Source organism: Athene noctua, chromosome 13, assembly GCF_965140245.1.
Source record: "Athene noctua chromosome 13, bAthNoc1.hap1.1, whole genome shotgun sequence".
NCBI lineage: Eukaryota > Metazoa > Chordata > Aves > Strigiformes > Strigidae > Athene > Athene noctua.
In genome coordinates, this window is record NC_134049.1 from 14,381,561 (window position 1) to 14,400,140 (window position 18,580).

The 18,580-nt window shown below is 37.8% G+C and overlaps 1 protein-coding gene across 5 annotated transcripts in view; it reads left to right on the plus strand.

Moving 5' to 3' along the window:
- IQCH (IQ motif containing H) overlaps positions 1-18,580 on the plus strand; it is a 73,198-nt gene that overhangs the window by 27,363 nt on the left and 27,255 nt on the right. For 4 of the 5 annotated variants that reach the window (XM_074916943.1, XM_074916945.1, XM_074916947.1 and 1 more), the window contains 3 exons: positions 2,357-2,532; positions 6,839-7,111; positions 9,103-9,294. In XM_074916943.1, coding sequence (XP_074773044.1) covers positions 2,357-2,532; positions 6,839-7,111; positions 9,103-9,294 — 641 coding nt within the window. The remainder of the gene's footprint in view (positions 1-2,356; positions 2,533-6,838; positions 7,112-9,102; positions 9,295-18,580) is intronic. The other variant, XM_074916946.1, reaches the window with a different exon arrangement.

Below are 18,580 nucleotides of genomic sequence, written 5' to 3' on the forward strand. Positions count from 1 at the left end.
GCTGCCTATTTTTTGATCATTATTTGCCAATAGGTGTGAGTAAAAGAGAATGACCAATGACGACTTACTTTTTGTATTAATGTCAAATATAGAGATCACATAAGCTCAGAGGTAATTTATTTGCTCTGGCATTTGCTCTTGTCCACATTATTCATAAGAAAAACATGCTGGTTCTTTCCAACTCCATGATAAGGTAAAGCAGCCTTATCCTGTGGCATGCTGAGCACCACAAACGATCGAAAGTGTTTAGTGTTCTACAGAATTAGGTAGCTAATTCTGCTAGTGTTCGTTCAGGCTCATACGGAGAGAAAGATGTGCTAGAAAAGAGCAAGCCCTTATTTAAACCAATTTTTTTTTTAAATTGGCAAATGAGGCAAAAGGTGTACAGTTAAAAGTTTTTCCTAAGAATGACAGTCTTCTTTTAAGCAAAGCAGTGAAGAGTATTATTTGTCAGTGACCAACTTCACTGGCTCCCTGGAATGACATACTTTACATGATTCATGTATATTTCAGTATCATTATTATTTTATAAATGCCATTTAGTAAGTTTGTAACAAAAATATATTAGATCCAGAAATTTACAGTTGCCTAAAATAATAATGTAATTGCCTTTATATATTATCTAGGCACTAATATTGTTTTTCCACGGTACGGTTTTATTTTTTTTCATTTTTTTAACATAGGGGGTTTTTTGGCTCTAAAATGATAGTTAGAAACTTAAAGGGACAAAGTCAACACATTAAACTGGCATTCTTTCTCACTTTAGAATCTGTGAACATGAAAATTGGTTCTACTGTAAAATGTAAAAAATAGACCATGAGTAGGAGACAAACTAGTTAAATATTAACTAAATTATTAACTAGATCAGATGCTTTACCTGTGCCTGGCAGCAGAGCATTGATATTTACCATAGTGGTTTTCTTTAGAATACCAGAGGATTTCCTTGCTTTTTGTGACCTCCTATGAGTTAATCTGTCTCTGGAGCCCTACTGTGTCCAAAGGAGACTTGTGTATCTCTTTATAGGGCAGTGCTAAGAGTAGTAAAATATGTTGCAGCATTTTATGCAACCAATTCACTTGAGCTTGTCGCTTTTTGACAGTGCAGTCCATTCAGCACTACAGCCGACACTGGCAAGTAGTCTTTTTGTACCTGAGCTGGTAAGTATGCAGACTCATTTTGCAAGTCTGAGTAAATGCCTCAGAGCAATAGAGTATTGAGTAACAGTTCGAGTGAACTGTTCTTTTAATTATTTTTAAAAGTTCTATGGTAATGAACTGTATTATAGAAAGGCTTTGCCGAGGCTTCAGATGCAGAGCAGTTTGTCGGATGCTGTGCTACTGCAATGCTTCAGTTGAGATTCTGGCCTTACATTTTTAATGTGGGTTGTTTGCCTGCAGCAGTACGGCAAAACAAAGTGAATGAACGGGATATCTTATTCCTTTATAATGTTAAGCTCAGAGTTTCCTTAGTCTGATATCTGTTTTGCTTCCGATTCATTCACATGTAATAGCAGTTGTCCCTGGCACTTGCCAGGCTCTTGTTCCTGTGCCCAGTAAAGACAATGAAAGCCTTCCTACTGATTTCAGCAGGACTTGGATCAAAATCTAGGAGTGCTTTTTGGCAGCATATTCTATTGATGTTGCAAGGCCCATAAATTCATTAGCTCATCTAATAACATTAATATTTTAGAAGAGCAGAGGAGTTAAAATTTTCCAAACCAGCATATATTAAGGACTTTCACTTTCTCACCTCTAAGTGTTTGTGTGTACACTGTCTTTCAGCGCAAGTTGTTTTACATGCAGAAAAACAGATTTTCACCCTGTGGTATTTAACTAGCTAATCTGCACACTCACATGCTCAGCAATAGTTATTAATGGTATCCTACCGTGAGCTTTTATGTGGACAGGACAAGAATAGGAACAGGCCGTGCAAAATCCAGGCAGCGTATGAAATTGCAATTTCATCAGCTTTCTAAACTTAATAGCTCAGTTTTATAATTTACTGAAGTTAATGGGATATATTTTTAAAGCAGTGCACAATTCCCATTGATGTTAATGTGAGTCGTGCGTATAAATCCCCCTGCAACACTTTGAAATTTCTGCCCCCAATATGTTCTGCAGATTGAATTCTGAAAACTAGCTATTTCTTTAGGTTGCTGACCTGTCTTCAGAGAAATGCTGAAGCACAGAAAAAGCAGTTAAACCACTAAGATTTGGGAATTACAGATTTAGTTTTTATTTCCAGTGCTCTTTTAGGGAAGCTGTTTGTTAGCAAATGATCAGGAATTACCAGCTTGCTGTTCTGAATGGAGTCTACCTTTCTTCCAGTAATGAACATTGTGCCCCTTTGTTTTAGATGCCAACGTGGACGTCATCTACATCTGCCCCCTTCATCTGAGTGAGGAGTTACTGCAGTATTACAATAAACTCCTGGGTCTGCAGGCAGCTGTTAGATCTGGGAACCCTGAGGACATGGGTGACCTGCAGGACAGGTTCAAAATTCTCACCCCTGAAGCTATAAACAGCTTCCCTGTGAGTTTGTCTTCTAATTACTACAGCTTGAGGGATGCAGTAAAATTAAATTGGAAATTTTATAACTTGTAACGCTCTGGTACACATCAGTGAAATATTATTGCAAGTTTAAGGGCTTTACTGATTAGACTACTAGTTAGAGCATTGGAAATAAATATCCTGGTTTAGCTTTATAGACTTAGTTGAGATAGTCCTATATTGGCTATTTGTAGACCACTGTCCCCTCTTACTATATGCTTGGGACTGGGAACTTGATAGATTTATATCTCTAAGCAAATTGTAGCAATAAACCATTCTTATTACTCAGACTTTATCTCCGGGTAGCCCAGCACTCAATCATTCATGTGTTTGTAGTGTTTCTTGCAGTTAAATTTAATGCAGAACTTCTTAAAGAACAGAACTTAAAACTACTTAGGTTAGGTAATAGAAAAATACTAGTTCTAAACTGTCAATTCAGTTTTAAATCCATGTGCTAAAACATGATCTAAAAAGAGACCTTAATTAATGTACATTACATACAGTGTTTCTGAAAATACTGTAGTGAAGTGAAACCTCTTTACAGTTAGAAAATAATTTTATATTGTAAATATTAAGTCCACTGTGTCTTAGCTGAGATGTGATTTTTATGAAACTTTGTGGTATATTTTTATATCTTGTGGTATATTTTTATATCTTGTGGTATATTTTTATATCTTGTGGTATATTTTTTATACCTTGTGGTTTATATATGTGGTACTTATATATGCTTGAAGCATATATATTGGTATATATTAATAACCCTCTTCTAGTTATTTTGTTGAACAAGTATTTGTTATACCATACACTAGTTGAAACTGATGGCTTCAGAAGGTAAAGAAGTTTTTTATAGTTCATAAATGTGTTGGTTTTCAAATGTAGTTCTATAGTAGTGCACTGTTCAGCAAAATAATTGCGAATATGTATGAATTCTTTTCTGTTGAAATAGTCTGAGAACACCAATGTGAGAAAAGTGCTTAGCTCTTCTGCTGTATAGGGAGGGACCCTGGAGTCAGAGCTGTCTGATAGTTTTGCTGTAGTGTATATATTACAAATTCTGTAGATATGAATATGTTCTGTTTCTCTGAAGCTGGAGAAAAGTATCAAGATGATATTTGTGGTTTTAGGAGCTGGCTTTTCTTTAGTATTGTCCTTTTATCTGAATACTGGAAACCTACAAGAATCACAGCTGCCTGTGCTGGGCCTTCACCTTGTAAAGTAAAATTATTGGGATGGTAAATCCTTGATAAATACCAGTGACATATTTTTTTTCTTTTTAAATTGCACTTTGACATTGTAGCTGGGTTTTTTTCTGTGGATACTGGGTTATTTTTCCAGTACTAGCTACCAAATACTAGAAGCTTTAAGAAGCCTTCTACATAAAACATTGTAAAAATATCATCTAAACCACATCATATTATGGATAAAAGACATGCTGCTAAACATGGACAGGCTGTCCATGAATGGAAAACATCTTTCATGGTGATTTGGCTGATGTGGTTTTAATGTAAAAGCAGGTTGGTTTTAGGCATTAATCTCTTGTGTATAGCCTTCACTCTTCCAGTTGCTGTTGAAATATTCCAAACAAAGTTTCTTTTCCAGATGAAAAGCAAACAGCTTTGTGAAAATTTATTATGCAGCTATGATTTACTGGGAAAAGTTATATGCTGTGATGTAGGGAGGTGACCTTATTACAAGGGCTGCATGGCGCTCTCATGGCTGTGCATCGCTCTGCTCACCCAGCTGTGGAACACTGACAACTGTGCTCGTGCCACCAGAGAGAATGGGCAGTCACAGGTTTTATGTGATACCAGGTTGAGGGACACCCTCAGCTGTTCAGTGTGGTGCAACTCTTTATATGCAAAATCCTCAAGCTACCTTGTTTTATTTTCCCATCTATTAACTAATGTGTACAAAAAATCTCTCTTGTGCAGAGAAGAATCTGTACTCATAACTAATCCTAGTCACCCACTGGCTTCAGTGACCATGGTTTTAGCTGTCATTTTGTCTGTGTAAGGGTTAGACCTTTATAGATTCTTTCTAAGCATCAGTCTTCTGGGTTATTTAATAAAAAAGCTTTTGTGGTACCTTATGTACCTAAATTTATTCCTAATATATGAAAGCGTGGCTCAAAGACACCTTAACAAGGTCCTTCGAGCAGTTCTAGAAGCACAAATCAGCCTTGGCCAGTTTCCTAGCTATCTCGATAGAACTGGATGAAACAAAAATCTGTGGAAAAGACACCCACACAGGTAGCCCCGTGCTCCTTGGCGTCTGCAGAGAGAGGCTGTGAGAAAAAGGTGGCCCTATACCATTGTCCTTGGGCATTTTCTGTCTGTTAGAATGACCTCTTGTGACTCGGTACATCAGGTGCAATGTGAAACACTTCCAGTGAAGAGTTAGAGTGTGCTGGTTCTCAGCTGGCAGCAGACCAAACCAGCGGAGTGGTAGCTTGGCTTATCATGCTGAGGCTGATGCCAAGGTCAGCTTCTCTGATCTTGAGAAGTTTAAAAAAAAAAAAAAATCAACAGGCTTGAGAACCAAGATCTAGCCCTTTGGTTAACCTCTTCCACAGTTCTGTGTAGTTGTGCTGGAATTCTGAGGATTCTTCCTGCTTTTACCTGCTTTCCCTGGAGCTTCTATATATCATGGCAGCTATACCACTCTCAAAGCAGGAATGAACTAGATTTTACAGCCTGTTTCCTGCACTCCTTAATTAACTGTAAAATCCATTATTGAGAGACACAAAGCAAATCTCGTTCCTACATCACCACTCCTGGCCCCAGGGAGCAAGTGACCGGGGCTGGAAATTGATCCTGTTCTCTACATGGCAGAACTCTGCCACCAGACCAGCAGCACAGGCCATCTCTCTGCTTTTATACCAGTGCTCAGGAGAAAGGAGACAAATGAATCAGAATGTTAAGAGTGTCAGTTTTAAAACTAATAGATAGGAAAAAAAGACTCCAGGAAACTTGTTTATTGTTCTTTTTGCCCTTCTACTTCTGTGACTCCCTTTTTCCTACTAGAACTTCGAAGAGTATCTCAGTTCTCTAACTTATATCCTCACTGTCCTTACAGTGTGTCTGACTTTTTTACAGAGACACTTGGACACTTTTTGGAGCTGTCTGTGCTATGAGAAAGCACTGAGGAATCAACGAAAGGGGATTCCTTGTTTATCCACTTCCTGGAGCTCCCCCATCTCAGTTTCCACCATCATCCCCATCCAAGTGGTGGAGTCAGGATTTATACTTCAGTCCCTGCAAAGGAGCATTCAGGACTTTGAAGGAAAATATGCTGGGTTCTCCTGGAAATCTCTAGCAAATCCAGTACTTATGCTGTCCTAAAATGGAGAACTTTCCTGATTAGGACCTAAATTAGATGAAATCTCAATACGAAGATTTTCTTCTTGTTACGATTATGATTTGTTTATGGCAATCTGTTGTAGTGGATGTCTCTTGTACTGCTTCTGACGATGTCCGTCCTCATCTGTCTCAACCTCAGTGCCCCTCTGTCTCTCTGGAAAGATAATTTGCTTATCTGCAGGCCATGCATAGGATATGTTGTAGAAAATATTTGTGAGGTTTCACCTGCCATAACTGGTAATCTTAGTTTAAATTTAGAGTTTATAGTATCTGTCATGAACAACTTGTTCAGCAATAGATCTTTTTTAGAAGAAATGAAAAATTCCTTCCAAAAAGTTGAAACCTTGTACTTTAAACAACAACAAAACCACTACACTTCCCTTGAGTTGCATTTACAGTAGATATCAGAACTACTGTGTAATGGAAATGTATATCCCCAGTAATTTAATGTGATCAGTGAAAGCTTTTGTAAATCAAAGTGTTTTATTCTCAGAGAATCACTTGAAATACTGCTGAACCGTATGGTGAAATACATTCCCTGCTATAGGGGTTTTTCTTCATTTTTGTATTGATTTTTAGGAGCTTTAGAGTTAAACCATGCCAGAAGTGTTGCTGAGATGAATCACTATTATCCAAAGGCCACCAGCCTCTCTGCCGACTGACAGAAGGATAATTCCGCATGGATCAAATAAATACAGATGTGTAGTAATTAGTTCTATTCCCAGTGAGCCCATTTCCAACACACTAAAGATGTGCACGATTATGGAGCCTCACCCCAACAGCTTTTATCAATTTAAACTGCTAAGCTACAGGATAGGTCATAACCCAGCCTGCTATTAATAATGTATTTATTGTGTGCAACATTATAAATTAGGTTCATGGAATAGAAAAGAACACCTTTTAACAAGAATAATGTTATCTTTATGCAGAAGCATCACATGTGTCTAGCCTCTCAGCTGAAGTACAGCCCCAAGACAATCAAAAGAATAAAAATTCTTATCCAGAGCAGAGATGCCTACATTATTGGAGGGGTTCCCCACAAAGATGATTTAGCAGTGGCTGACATGCTAAATGTGCCTATATTAGGCTCGGTGCCAGACGTGGCGCATCTCTATAGTACCAAATCTGGAAGTAAACGAATTTTTGCCAGCGCTTGTGTGCCAACCCCTCCTGGCGAGTCTGACATCTCCAACAACGAGCAGGTAAGCGGGAGGGGGGCTGGGATGTGTCAACATGCAGGTGCCTGTTTTCACTTGATAGGATGCAAACTTTGGACAACAGCAACGACTCTATTGAGTAGCCCCTAACTGAGTTTGATTAAATCATGTAGGAGGTTGGGTTCTTTTTGGCCTCTATCTGATCAATTAAATGCGATTTGTATCCTAGTCAGGAAGTAATACAGTTGTTCTGGTATTCTCCGTGGTCTTTCCTGAGAATATATAAGGGCTTTCAAACAGTTTGTGTTGCTGCTCCACAGATGAAGTCATGGCCTGAATGAAAGTAATAGGAGTTTTACCAGTGACTGAGAATAGAGCAAGGATTTCTGAGAAAATGAAGTATTTGATGAAATGAAAATTTCTTCCACTTAGGCAGTCAGCCTATTCAAATTGAGCATATCTGCAGCTGAAGTTTTACTTGGTGCCCAGCTTATCATTGCTAAATTCACCTATCTTGTTAGTGTGACTAGTAAGAAAAAAACAAATTACTAAACTAAAATTACAAGACACAAGAGTTTCCTGTACTATGTTCAGTTTCTATCTGTTTATTTTGCATTCAGTGCCTCAGAATTTCATTCTATAATCTGATTTTGCAATTTGCAACAATAGTTCTAAGTATGATCTGTACTGATTTCTTAAAAAATATGTGTATGGTGGAGCTATGGGAAAATAATCAATGCCATGGTTTGTAGGTCTTCCTGCTTCTTAGAGAGGCTTTTCCCATTGCTTTGCTTTTTATTAATCACCTTTAACACTGAAAACAATCTAAGCTATGCAAATACATTGCAGCTTCCGCAGTAGATGAAATAAATGTATGATCAGTGATCTGAAAAACAACTGTTTGATTTATTGTTAAATATTTTATCTGAATCGAATACTTTTGAATTGTACTGCAGTGTTATGGAAGTTCTGCTTCTGCTTTTGACATTTTAGGTTAAATAATCAAAGCAGGTGATGCTATGTTAAAGCACAATTCAATTTTCACTTAAAGATAGCACATAATTCTTCGTGATTGGTACAATCCTTACAATTTTATTGATCTTTTTCATTACTGTGGGGCAGTCATCAAGAAAAACACATTTATGTGATTCTCAAAAGTCACAGATAATAACATCTGTAACACACATGTATTTTAGGTCAACATTTAAAAAAATAAAAAGTCCCAAAAATTACTGAGTAAAAATGTAGAAGGCTCTAGCCAATGCAACAAGATCTGAAAATACCTTTACCAGGTTCAAAGGCATTTGCAGTTTCTAAGAAGCTAATTGCATCCTACACCAGCTGGGCAAAAGGCATTTTAAAGCCATTTAAATCTGTGTACCTACACAAATAAATAATTAGCATTTTTATAAAGTCTGCCTGGTAACTCTTTCATACATTTATAACCATATGATGTACTCTCCAGTAGGAAGATTTCACAGATGTTTTGGCTGGTTCCAGAATCTGGCACGACTGTTTCTCAGATTTTACAAATAGTGTAGTCCGTCCCGTGTTATTCCTAGTCACATTTATTGAGCTGTACTGGTTACCCAAAACCTAAGATCCTGATCGGACAAAAAAGCCTGGGCAGGAAAATGCCTCTCTGCAGAATACAGCTTTGTTGATCACCAAAGGTGCTCCATTGCTCTGTGGTAGCCTGCCCAAGTGGACTCTAAGTGGTGAAGGGTGAAGACCATAGATCCCCCATCAAAAAATGTTGAGGCTTTTTTTGCAAAGTATCCAACATAACTAGCAACACAAGCATCACTAAGAATCAGAAACCGTAGGTAAAAAATAAATTTCAAGTCCAAATATTTGTGAACTGGAAGTCTAAATCAAGGAACAATTTCATATTGTGGTAGAGCAAAATATCTTTGTGTCATTATTCTGTTATGGTTAGTTGAGAATGGTCAGTGTGAGGGTCATAGTTGGACTAGATGATCTTCAAGGTCTTTTCCAACCGAGATGATTTTGTGATTCTCTCGCTTGTTCCACAGATGATTAGTGTTCTCAGCCAGCTGATCCTTGACAATATGGAAGTGCAGCGTTGGCTGTTTAAAATAAATGATGAATCTGGAGGAAATGGCACTGCCTATTGTGACATTATCTCCCATCTGAAATGCTACCACTGGGTTCAGGAGGAACGGCAGAGATACAACCCAGAGATGTGGAGTAAGACGCAGGCACACGTAAGTAACAAAGCAGCGGGGTGTCTGGCTCGTTGTCATGGCTTCTTAATAGTCCACTGGGGCTGTTGAGGTAAATCTTTTCTCTGAGCTTTTATTTCAAGACATTGATATGAGTTGACATTACAGAGTCCAGGCTAGCTTGTACACAGTAATAGGTAACAGTAATTCAAATAAAACAGTTAAATATTCCAAAATATAAATGAATGCCTAGCATCCAACTGTGGAATAACTTGAGTGTCATAACATTTCCCTCATATGCAATAATGTGCAAATTTTACATAACTCTCTTTATCCAAAGTGAGGACATATATACATGAAAGTATATAGGCAGCAGAACCTTATACCTCCATAGAAACTTGGAATTATTGGAACACAGTGTTGGACTAATACAGCTGAACAATACTAATCAATTTGAAACCACATACAAACTGATTACTTTATAATCTAGCTTTCTAAGGATAATTTTTTCTGTACATTTTTCCTCACTAATAACTTTTAAACCTATTAGCTGTATTCAGCTGTGTAAGACAGAATACTTGAGGTCCCCGAGACCATTAGCTTCCTGCATGTTTCATTACAGTGGGTGTTTAGGTAAGCAGAGAGATCTTATAAATACTTAACTGAGGGAAACAGTATTGCATGAACTCATGCCCTAGTAGATTCCTAAGAATCCACATGATTGAGAGAGGTTGCAAGACTATACATTTCAACTGCAAAAAAAGCCATATGAAACTAGACTTCATTAGTTCTGGCATTCAGAGAACTATTCGTAGTTTAAATATTCATTGGTATTTAAATGTGTTAATTTCAATAAGCATTTGATATTTCTGTATATTGTGCCAAATTCATTCCTAATGTAATGGTTTTAAAGCCAGAAGGAATGTATCCAGAAAGAATTGTTTAATTTACATAAACTACTCATTATAGCTCTTTTGATTTTTTTAATTCAATCAAAACTGTTTTGAAATTTTTGTTTGATTGAATTATATTGTGTATTAAAATTTCAAATTGTGCTGATTACTGTTCTGTTGCATTTGACAACTACCAAAGAATTCCACGTTATAAAATAGAGTTCATCTCAAGCTGAAGGGCTAATTTCTCTGATCTGCTAAAGATCCCTCACTCTGTGCGAGTCGGGCAATAGAAAGTAGAGCACTGGAGAGCAGTGGAAGCCTTGCCTGGCCACTGAGCTCTCTGGGACGTAAAGCCAACAGAATATCCAGATCCTGCTCCCACTATCCGCGTCAGTGGGGCAGAAGACATGGTTCACCAAGGCTAGTTCTTTGCCTATAGAAGTGGGATTACCTAGTGCTAGTATTAGTGTTCCTGTTTCCATGACTTTTAAATTTTTTCATGGCTAAATGACTCTGAAAGGACATAAGTGATAACTGGCTTGCTTCAGTTTCCCTTTTATTCTGCATTTATGTTGAGCTTTGATGCAACCAGAAATCAACCCATTATGAGCCCTTAATCATAAACATTTGCTGGAAGTTGGAAAGTATACATGGAATACCACCTTTCATCAGCAGGAAAGCTTCCATAAACCTAGAGCAGTGTTAAAGTGGGCTTTGGAAAAGCGTGAAACTTGCTGCCATTTTGAATATCTTGTTTGAATATGCGTGCTCAATTTTTTCCGCCTTCTGAGTTTAGCCTTCTTTTGTAGAACAGGAGACCTTTTTTATATATAATGAATTGCAGTCTCCACTGAGTATTACCATTGAGAGCAGAGGATTAAAATCATCCTTTGTTAAGGAATACCATTGTAATGATACACATTTAAACATCAAAGCATTAGTTTATGAGCACAGGCATGCTTTAATGTCCTATTACAGTATGTAGACCTGTTTCTTTTGATAATGAAGACATTGTGTCATCGGCATAGGCTGCCACATACAAAACATATGCTGGCAGGTTATTAAAAAATTCAGCTTCTTGATGAAAGACTATCCTGCAGGCTAAGAGTACAGTGAAAAGACTCTCCATTCTGGTAGAATTATTAGAAATGAGAATATGACTGTAAGCAGTAAATTATGTTAATACTTACAAATAGCATCATTTGCATAGCACTTTAAGACACGATACCCAGATTTTCCTCATTGGTATGTAGTAGGCAACAGATTAAAAATAATGTATTTTGTGAGTTTGAACTGTGTAAAAATCTATTCTATCTGAAAATGAGACTGATTTTAGATTCCTCATTTCAAGCATAACATTGGGCAAACAAAAATGCAGGACAGGATTATCAATGTGTTTTACCTTGTTAACTAAATGCAGCATTTGAGTTATCTGAACAATTATTTTGCTACTGCGTAAAGGGTAGAATTCACAAACTATGCTGAATGACTCTGTAAGGCCTTCATCCCACTGTGCACTGCTGAAGTCTGTCAGCATATAAAAAATTTCATCCTGAGGCCCAGATTCTAATTATATTCAATATCAAGAGAACTGCTGCCTCCACAAGTGCACATTTGACAGCCATGAGGCCATTTGTGGAGACATTCTCCAGGGTGAAAAAGAATGTCAGAATCTGGCCCCAGTTACATGCAAAAAGAACAGTAAGTACTGAGACACGTTATCAGGTGAGATATCTCGCCATGTGAATGACTGTTGCAGGGAGCAAATAAATTCCCAGATTTTTAGCTGTTAACATATGCATGTAAGGCATGGGTGCTGTGTGAAATGCTCCTGTGCCATTCTATCATGATTTTTCAACCTATTTTCCATTCCAATTCAAGCTTTGGTTAAACTGTACCTAGCAAAAAATGTGGTTCTGCTACTACTAGTGTAAGTGAAAAAATAATAAGACAATTGCGTGAGGGCCTGTCTGGAATATCTAGAGAAAGATATCCAAACTACTTATTAATATATGGTATTGCAAAGTATGCTAAAAAGCTGGGTATCTCACTCTTGTTGAAAGTCAGCAGTTCAGTTTTTGGAAAATCTCATCTGTACTTATACAGACCCTTGGTGGGAGACTGTATAAATTCATGGAAGAGGAAACTATTAACTGTCATCGCTGATAGTCTCTGGCTTAGAGGGATTCTGAGCTACAAATTGTTGGAGGCTGGGAGAGTATCTGGGGAGTGGATATGCTTGCCCTGTTTTTATACTTTCCTGAGAATCCACCTGTGACCACTCTGAGACAAGATTTGGGGCTGCGCAGGTCATGCAGCCATACTCCCATGACCTTGAAGATGCTCAGATGCCCCCTCAGTATTCAAGCTGAAGATTGGTGGTAAAGCCATCTACAAAGCATATTTGTGGCCTTTTGTTTGTTTTTGAACAGACGCTGGAGCTGTCAAAGTCTCCAGTGCCTCCTGGTATCTGTGAATCTTGGGACTCAAAGAAAACACGTGCAGTCCTCTTTTAGAAGAAAGATAACATCCCCTTCATGTTAGTGGTCCCTTTTTTCTTCTTTTAACAGTCCCCTTTTACAGAAAATAATACAGGACTATGCAGAGATCCCATCCCAGTGTGTAACTGTAGAACTCCAAATAGTATCTAAATGACTAGATTAAATTACTAGTCAAATTAATTTTAGAATTATCTTTTATTACACTGTGACTCTTAATTAACTACCAGGGCCAGCAACATGATGTGAGTTTACCTAGCAGCAATCCTGGAGATAATGAAGATCAGACTGAAGACAAAAAAAGGGATAAATGTGGGGATAGAGAAGAAAAGAGCTGAAAATACAAGAATAGAACAAGAGACAGAAAGCCAAGCAACAATAATTGGCCATAACTACACAACCATTTCAAAACTCTCCGTTAAATAGCTTTTTTCTTCCACAACTGATATTTAATGCACTTGGGCAACCTACTGTTTTAAATGTTAGACTGTTTGAATCTTACTGCCTCTAGTTGTGTCACAGTATTTTGTCACGGTTTCTTTTCCTTGTAGACTGTATCTTGGTTAATTCACTAAAATGTGTGAGAGGAAATCAAAATCTTTTCAAAATGTGACAGATCTGGAAAATCCAACTTTTGGTCTGAGTTGCATAAAGCAATAGTCAGACACTGGTTGCAGGATTTTGCATTGCTTGCTGTTGGAAAATTACAGTTTTGAAGGCCAAGAGAAAATGATGCAAAATGCTGGCTGTTCCTTTAACTTAAAAGATTTTTTGTCAACTTTCAAAGTCCTGTAATAAGTAATAGATAAACTTTGTGATTCTCTGGAAATCAGGAATAGTGGTGAGATTTTTAAATGGTTGAGTGAATTGCATTCACTGTAAGAAACCTGAAGCTCACATACCACATCTTGTTCCTTTACTGAAGTAAGGAATTCAGAATAAAGAGCATACGTTTATAAACAGGCCGAATTAAAACCAAGCGTAATACTGTTGAAAACATAATTCTAGCAACATGGCATTGCCACCACACTATCACTTCTGACCATCTTTGAACACTGTATAGCTTCCAAACACTGCTTTGCTTTTCTGCTACCCATTCTCATTTTCCTCACGCCGATCACCTTTTGTAATGGCACCAGCTTTGTTCTAGGGCAACGCTGCAAATATTACGGAAGCTGGAATAAATTGCAAGCAATTAGACTGATTTTAGTATTAACACCTAAAGTCTACTGAGGGGTTCTTAAGCAAGTAAATCTCTGCTGCTGCTTTTATTGTACCCATGCAATTGAAGGTGTGGTATTTTTTTCAGCCTGAAGAGGGCCAGAAACACTGACAGATACGCAGAAAGGTGCATTTATAGCATTTTGACAGGTTTTTAAAATTTCTTCTGGTATGATGCTTAATAAGAAAAGAGAAAGAACCCAAAGACTTAAAGAAATTGATTCCCTATACAGCAATACAGCTGGAGGCTGTTTGCTAGTAGGGGCAGTGCTTTGTCAGCAATATATCCAAAATAGTTTAAATATTCACCGTATCCGCAAACAGTCCTTAGTGCTCTTACTCAGTTTATTAACATATCTGTATATCTGCCGTGGTGATGTTTCAGGTGATTCTCAAACCTTAGGTAAAAGAGAGCATGATCATTGTATCCCTTGGTTCAATTAAAGCCATGATATCCGTTCCTAAGACTTGCAATACTCAAGATATGCAAGCTGTTGGTTTGTATGTCCTATTGATTTAATATGCTTCTAATCAGTACATAAAGCTATAGGCCTGCAGTGTTAATTTTTCATATGCTTACAAAGTACCCTTTGATTTTCTGTCACGCGTTAATTACAGCGTTTTGCCATTAAATAGGAAGCTTTGTGTAAACTAATTACTAGGTAATCATTGTCTACCGCAAGCGTGCTGTTTGTACCTTTTATTTTATTCTAAAAATGCACAGATCTCGCAGTCTGGAACCACTATACCTTCCAGCCATTAGCTCTCACTAATTCATAGCATTATTGTGTTAAGATTGTAGGAGTTGTAATTGTTGTGGTATCAGTGCTGTTAATTACCGGAGTAAACAGTTGAAATGGTGCCAAGGTCTATTGTACAAGGCAGAGGAAAGGAGGTTTAAATGTTACTTCCACCATCTGGGGACTGGAGTAGAGGCAAATGCTAGAAAACAGCAGTGAGGCAATATCAGAACTTCAGCTCCAGGGTTTTAGGCCATATGGATCCAGAATATTTTGAATCAATTGAATTTAAGTGCCAGTTTGTAGCAATAACAGTGTGGAAGGAGAGGATAAAGCAAGAGCACTAAAGAAATCTGAAATCCGTTAATGTTATCGCATCCAATAAAATGCCTGCTTGGATTATTTTAAAAATGTTTATTTTGCTAAAATCCCAAAAGTAACACATAGGCAACTCTGAGAATAAAAGAAGTTTAACTGTGTGTTGTTTGTGAAACACAATGCAGGTTTTGTCTGACAATTCCTTCAGCATTACAGCTCAGCAATTTAGATAAAATTCCTGGGAAGTGACTGTGGATTATCTATACGATGTCTTTTTTCTTTTTGAAATCACGTTTTTGGAATTCATTAGAATCCTTTCTTTAGAGATACAAGCCATAAAGGAGGACAAGTGAACAAAATTTAGAGAGATTGAAATAGAGAAAAAATAGGAAAATATTATTAACCTGAGGGCACCTGAATTGTTCATGCATTTGCAAAAAAAAACCCAGAAAAGTTGCATTCCAATATTACTTACCTCATTTTGTGTGAGGATTAACATCCCGATGTCCTGGATTTACAAATGCTGTATTTGAAAGAAACATAGGAACTTTTTTTGAAAGAGAGATTTTTGAAGTTTGACAGTTATGTTACATTTTCTTTGCTCTGAAGGTAGATGTGGGGAACCTTGAAAAACAAATGCTGCGACCTTGCAAAAGACATGCTATTTATGCATAAAATAGCGATGATGTTTTGGATTAAAAACACAAAGCATTTACTAAAATTGTCCTAATCTCAAATTAACATGCTGTGCATAAATGTGCAGAATTATTTTATAATCTCACAGAGCTTTCAAAATCCTCTTTCTGTCTGATTTTTGGTAGCACAGGCTGTAGTGATTTTATATTTGATTTCCCTACATATATTGTTTTCCGAGATGACATCTACAAAAAAGGGATCTCGCAGCATATTGCTGTTGCCAGTTTAGGAGTGTTCAGAGGAAATAGAAAGGATCTCTCTTTCTAAACAATCCTGGTTTATTTATTTTTTATTGGTCTGTTAGCAGATGTTGAAGTAGTTCAGGGCACAATGTAAACGCGCTTTTCAATGGAAATAGCAAAGTATACAATGAAACAAGCAATTGGGAGGGGGTTTTTGGACTAGGCCAGTGGGGTTTTTTTTTCCTTTTTTTTTTTTTTGTGTGTATGTAGTTGAATTTAGAATTAAAAGAAGTGCTTGATCTTTATATATTGAAATCCTCAGCGTGCAGAGTGACAGCATGAGCCAGAAGAGAAAAACCATGGCCCCATGTGGTGTGAAAAAAGGAACAGCAGTTTAAGTGCTGGAAAGTTGAAAGAGAACTAACCTTCTTGTTCTTGTAGTCAAGGAAAGTGGCTGTTTTGTGCTTTTGTATTGAAGCATAGCATATGTGCCTCAGTTTGACAAAAAGCCTCTTGAGTCAAAGCAACCCTAGTCCTGTGTGCTGATCCAAAGCGAAGGCCATGATAATGAGGGACGGGCTCTCAGGAAGCAGTGAGTAGATAATACTACATAAGTGGAGAATTCTGTGCACTGTTTTCACCATTCTACTTTATGCAAGTCACAGCCACGGTGAATCGCTTGCCATACAGCTGAAATGGGCCATTAGCTATCAGGGAAAATTGTCTTTGCTACTTTCAGCAGATGGAGCAAATATTTTACAAAGCAATTTTACATACGAAAAACATTTGTGTTACTTGGTAATGATGGCTGTTTTACATGATGTTACCTTCTATGAGAACATACTTTTCCAGCTCGTGGAAGGCAAAATTGGCACTTTTTAATTTTAAAATTTGCAGTTAACAATTAAATGCCTGGGCTTTAAATCAGGTTGCAAACTTTAAGTAGATAGGGTATTCAGCATGATCACTTCCAAAAATTTTCATTTTCATAAACCTCTCAGATTGTTTTATTCAGTGTAGTAGACTGTGGTTCTGGCCAGCATGTACCTGTCTGAATTATAAAAAATGTCAAATCAGTTTAATTTGCAAAATAGGAAATAACAAAAGTTATTTGGACAGTCAGACAGCCTCTTCCCATATAGCCATGTGTGCTGGTGTCGCTGACAGCATAAGGATAAGCTGGGCTGGACCAACTCGTGTCAAGGCAGCTGGAATAAGTTATCGTAGCTCCACTGACTGCAGTCGAAGGGATGTGCTCTATAAATGGTCTGAATTGTCATAGTGCCATTGAAGTGGCATAAATTGCCGTAGCTTCATTGACTTCAGCAGAGATGTGGCAGTTTGCATTGCTGAAGATCTGTCTGCTGATTTTATTCTTCTCTGGCCCAGTCAGCTTTACTTATTTGGAGTTACTTTCTTCACTCTATTTGCTTGCAAGGTCTAAATACTTTCCGTTCAATCTGATTTTTAGCTAAAAAGCCCTATGTCTTTCTCATGCATTCTACTCTGCAGCCTCTTTCTGTCCCCAGGTCTTTCTTCCAATTTCTAAGTTTATTTCTTCTTTCTGTTTATTTACTTACCTCCTCAACAGGCTTTTTTTTGCTGTCTCGAGTAGATTTCCTACAAGTGCCTTCAACATAAGCCACATTTGGTCCTAATTTTTTGTTGCAACTGCCATTCTAAGAAAGCTTTTCAAAATTCAGCTTGCAGATGGATGAGAAATTATATTTAAGGAGAAAAAGTTGTCATTTTTTTCTCATGCTTATTCATTGTTATAAAAAGGTGCAAACCAGATTTGGATAAAGTTTTCTACATGATGTAAACAGTATCTGGGCTGCTTCTTTTTTACTGGTGCTAAGAAACATTTGAAAAAATGCTCCCTGTTTCCATTGAGCCTATGATTCTGAATTGTTTTGGGCCACACCAAGAGATAAAACATTGGTAAGCTCTGCTGGAGATACTGTCCAATTTAAATGAAATTAGCCCACCGAGCACTGATCCTTTTAAAAGGTTTGACTTCATGAGTGCATGTTGGATCCGGGCTTGAATTTGCCTACTAAAACTCCCTATAATCAGAATTATTGCCCTTTTAGAGCTTATAGTTGCAAAAACCCTTCAACTAGAATTCCAGGTGCTGATCCTTAAAAAGTGGTTGCCTGACTCCCTTCTGTGAACACCTTGATTATCTAGGCATTGGTTGGTAAGAGCCCTGTTACGTTGGGTTTGATCTCACAAGAACATTTTTTGGATTTTCTTGAATTGGATCTTTCTTGAACAGCCCCTATCTTTTTTCTATAAGGTGACTGGTTTTGACACACGCATCCTTCACAGTCAGCGAGTTCTGAGGGTGCTCTGAACTGTGAGATGCTGCTGAGCCGGGCGCTGTGACCGCGTTGCCCTGACCCAAGCTTGGCCAGCGGTCAGCTCCCCTTCCAGTGGGCCGACCTCGTTGAAGCAGCAACAGTAGCTCTGTTGAGGACATACCACAATGGTCTTGCCTGTCTAATGTCCATCATATGGACTAAGAGTAGTCGCTTATGATGGTACTTTATGTATAGATGAGGTGAATGGAGACTCTGTCTCAGCAACAGCCTCCATTTGTGGGCCAGGTAAGCGTACCCTTCTAAATTTGGAAGTTCTGCTTGATTTTGCACCCTCTTTAGGGAGCTTTCTTTCACAGCCATGTGTGATTCTCAAAAACTGTCTCAAAGAAGATACTACTGTCCCCAGCTCCATAGAGATGGTGTGGCTGCCCTCATGTCCCTCAGAACTGTTGC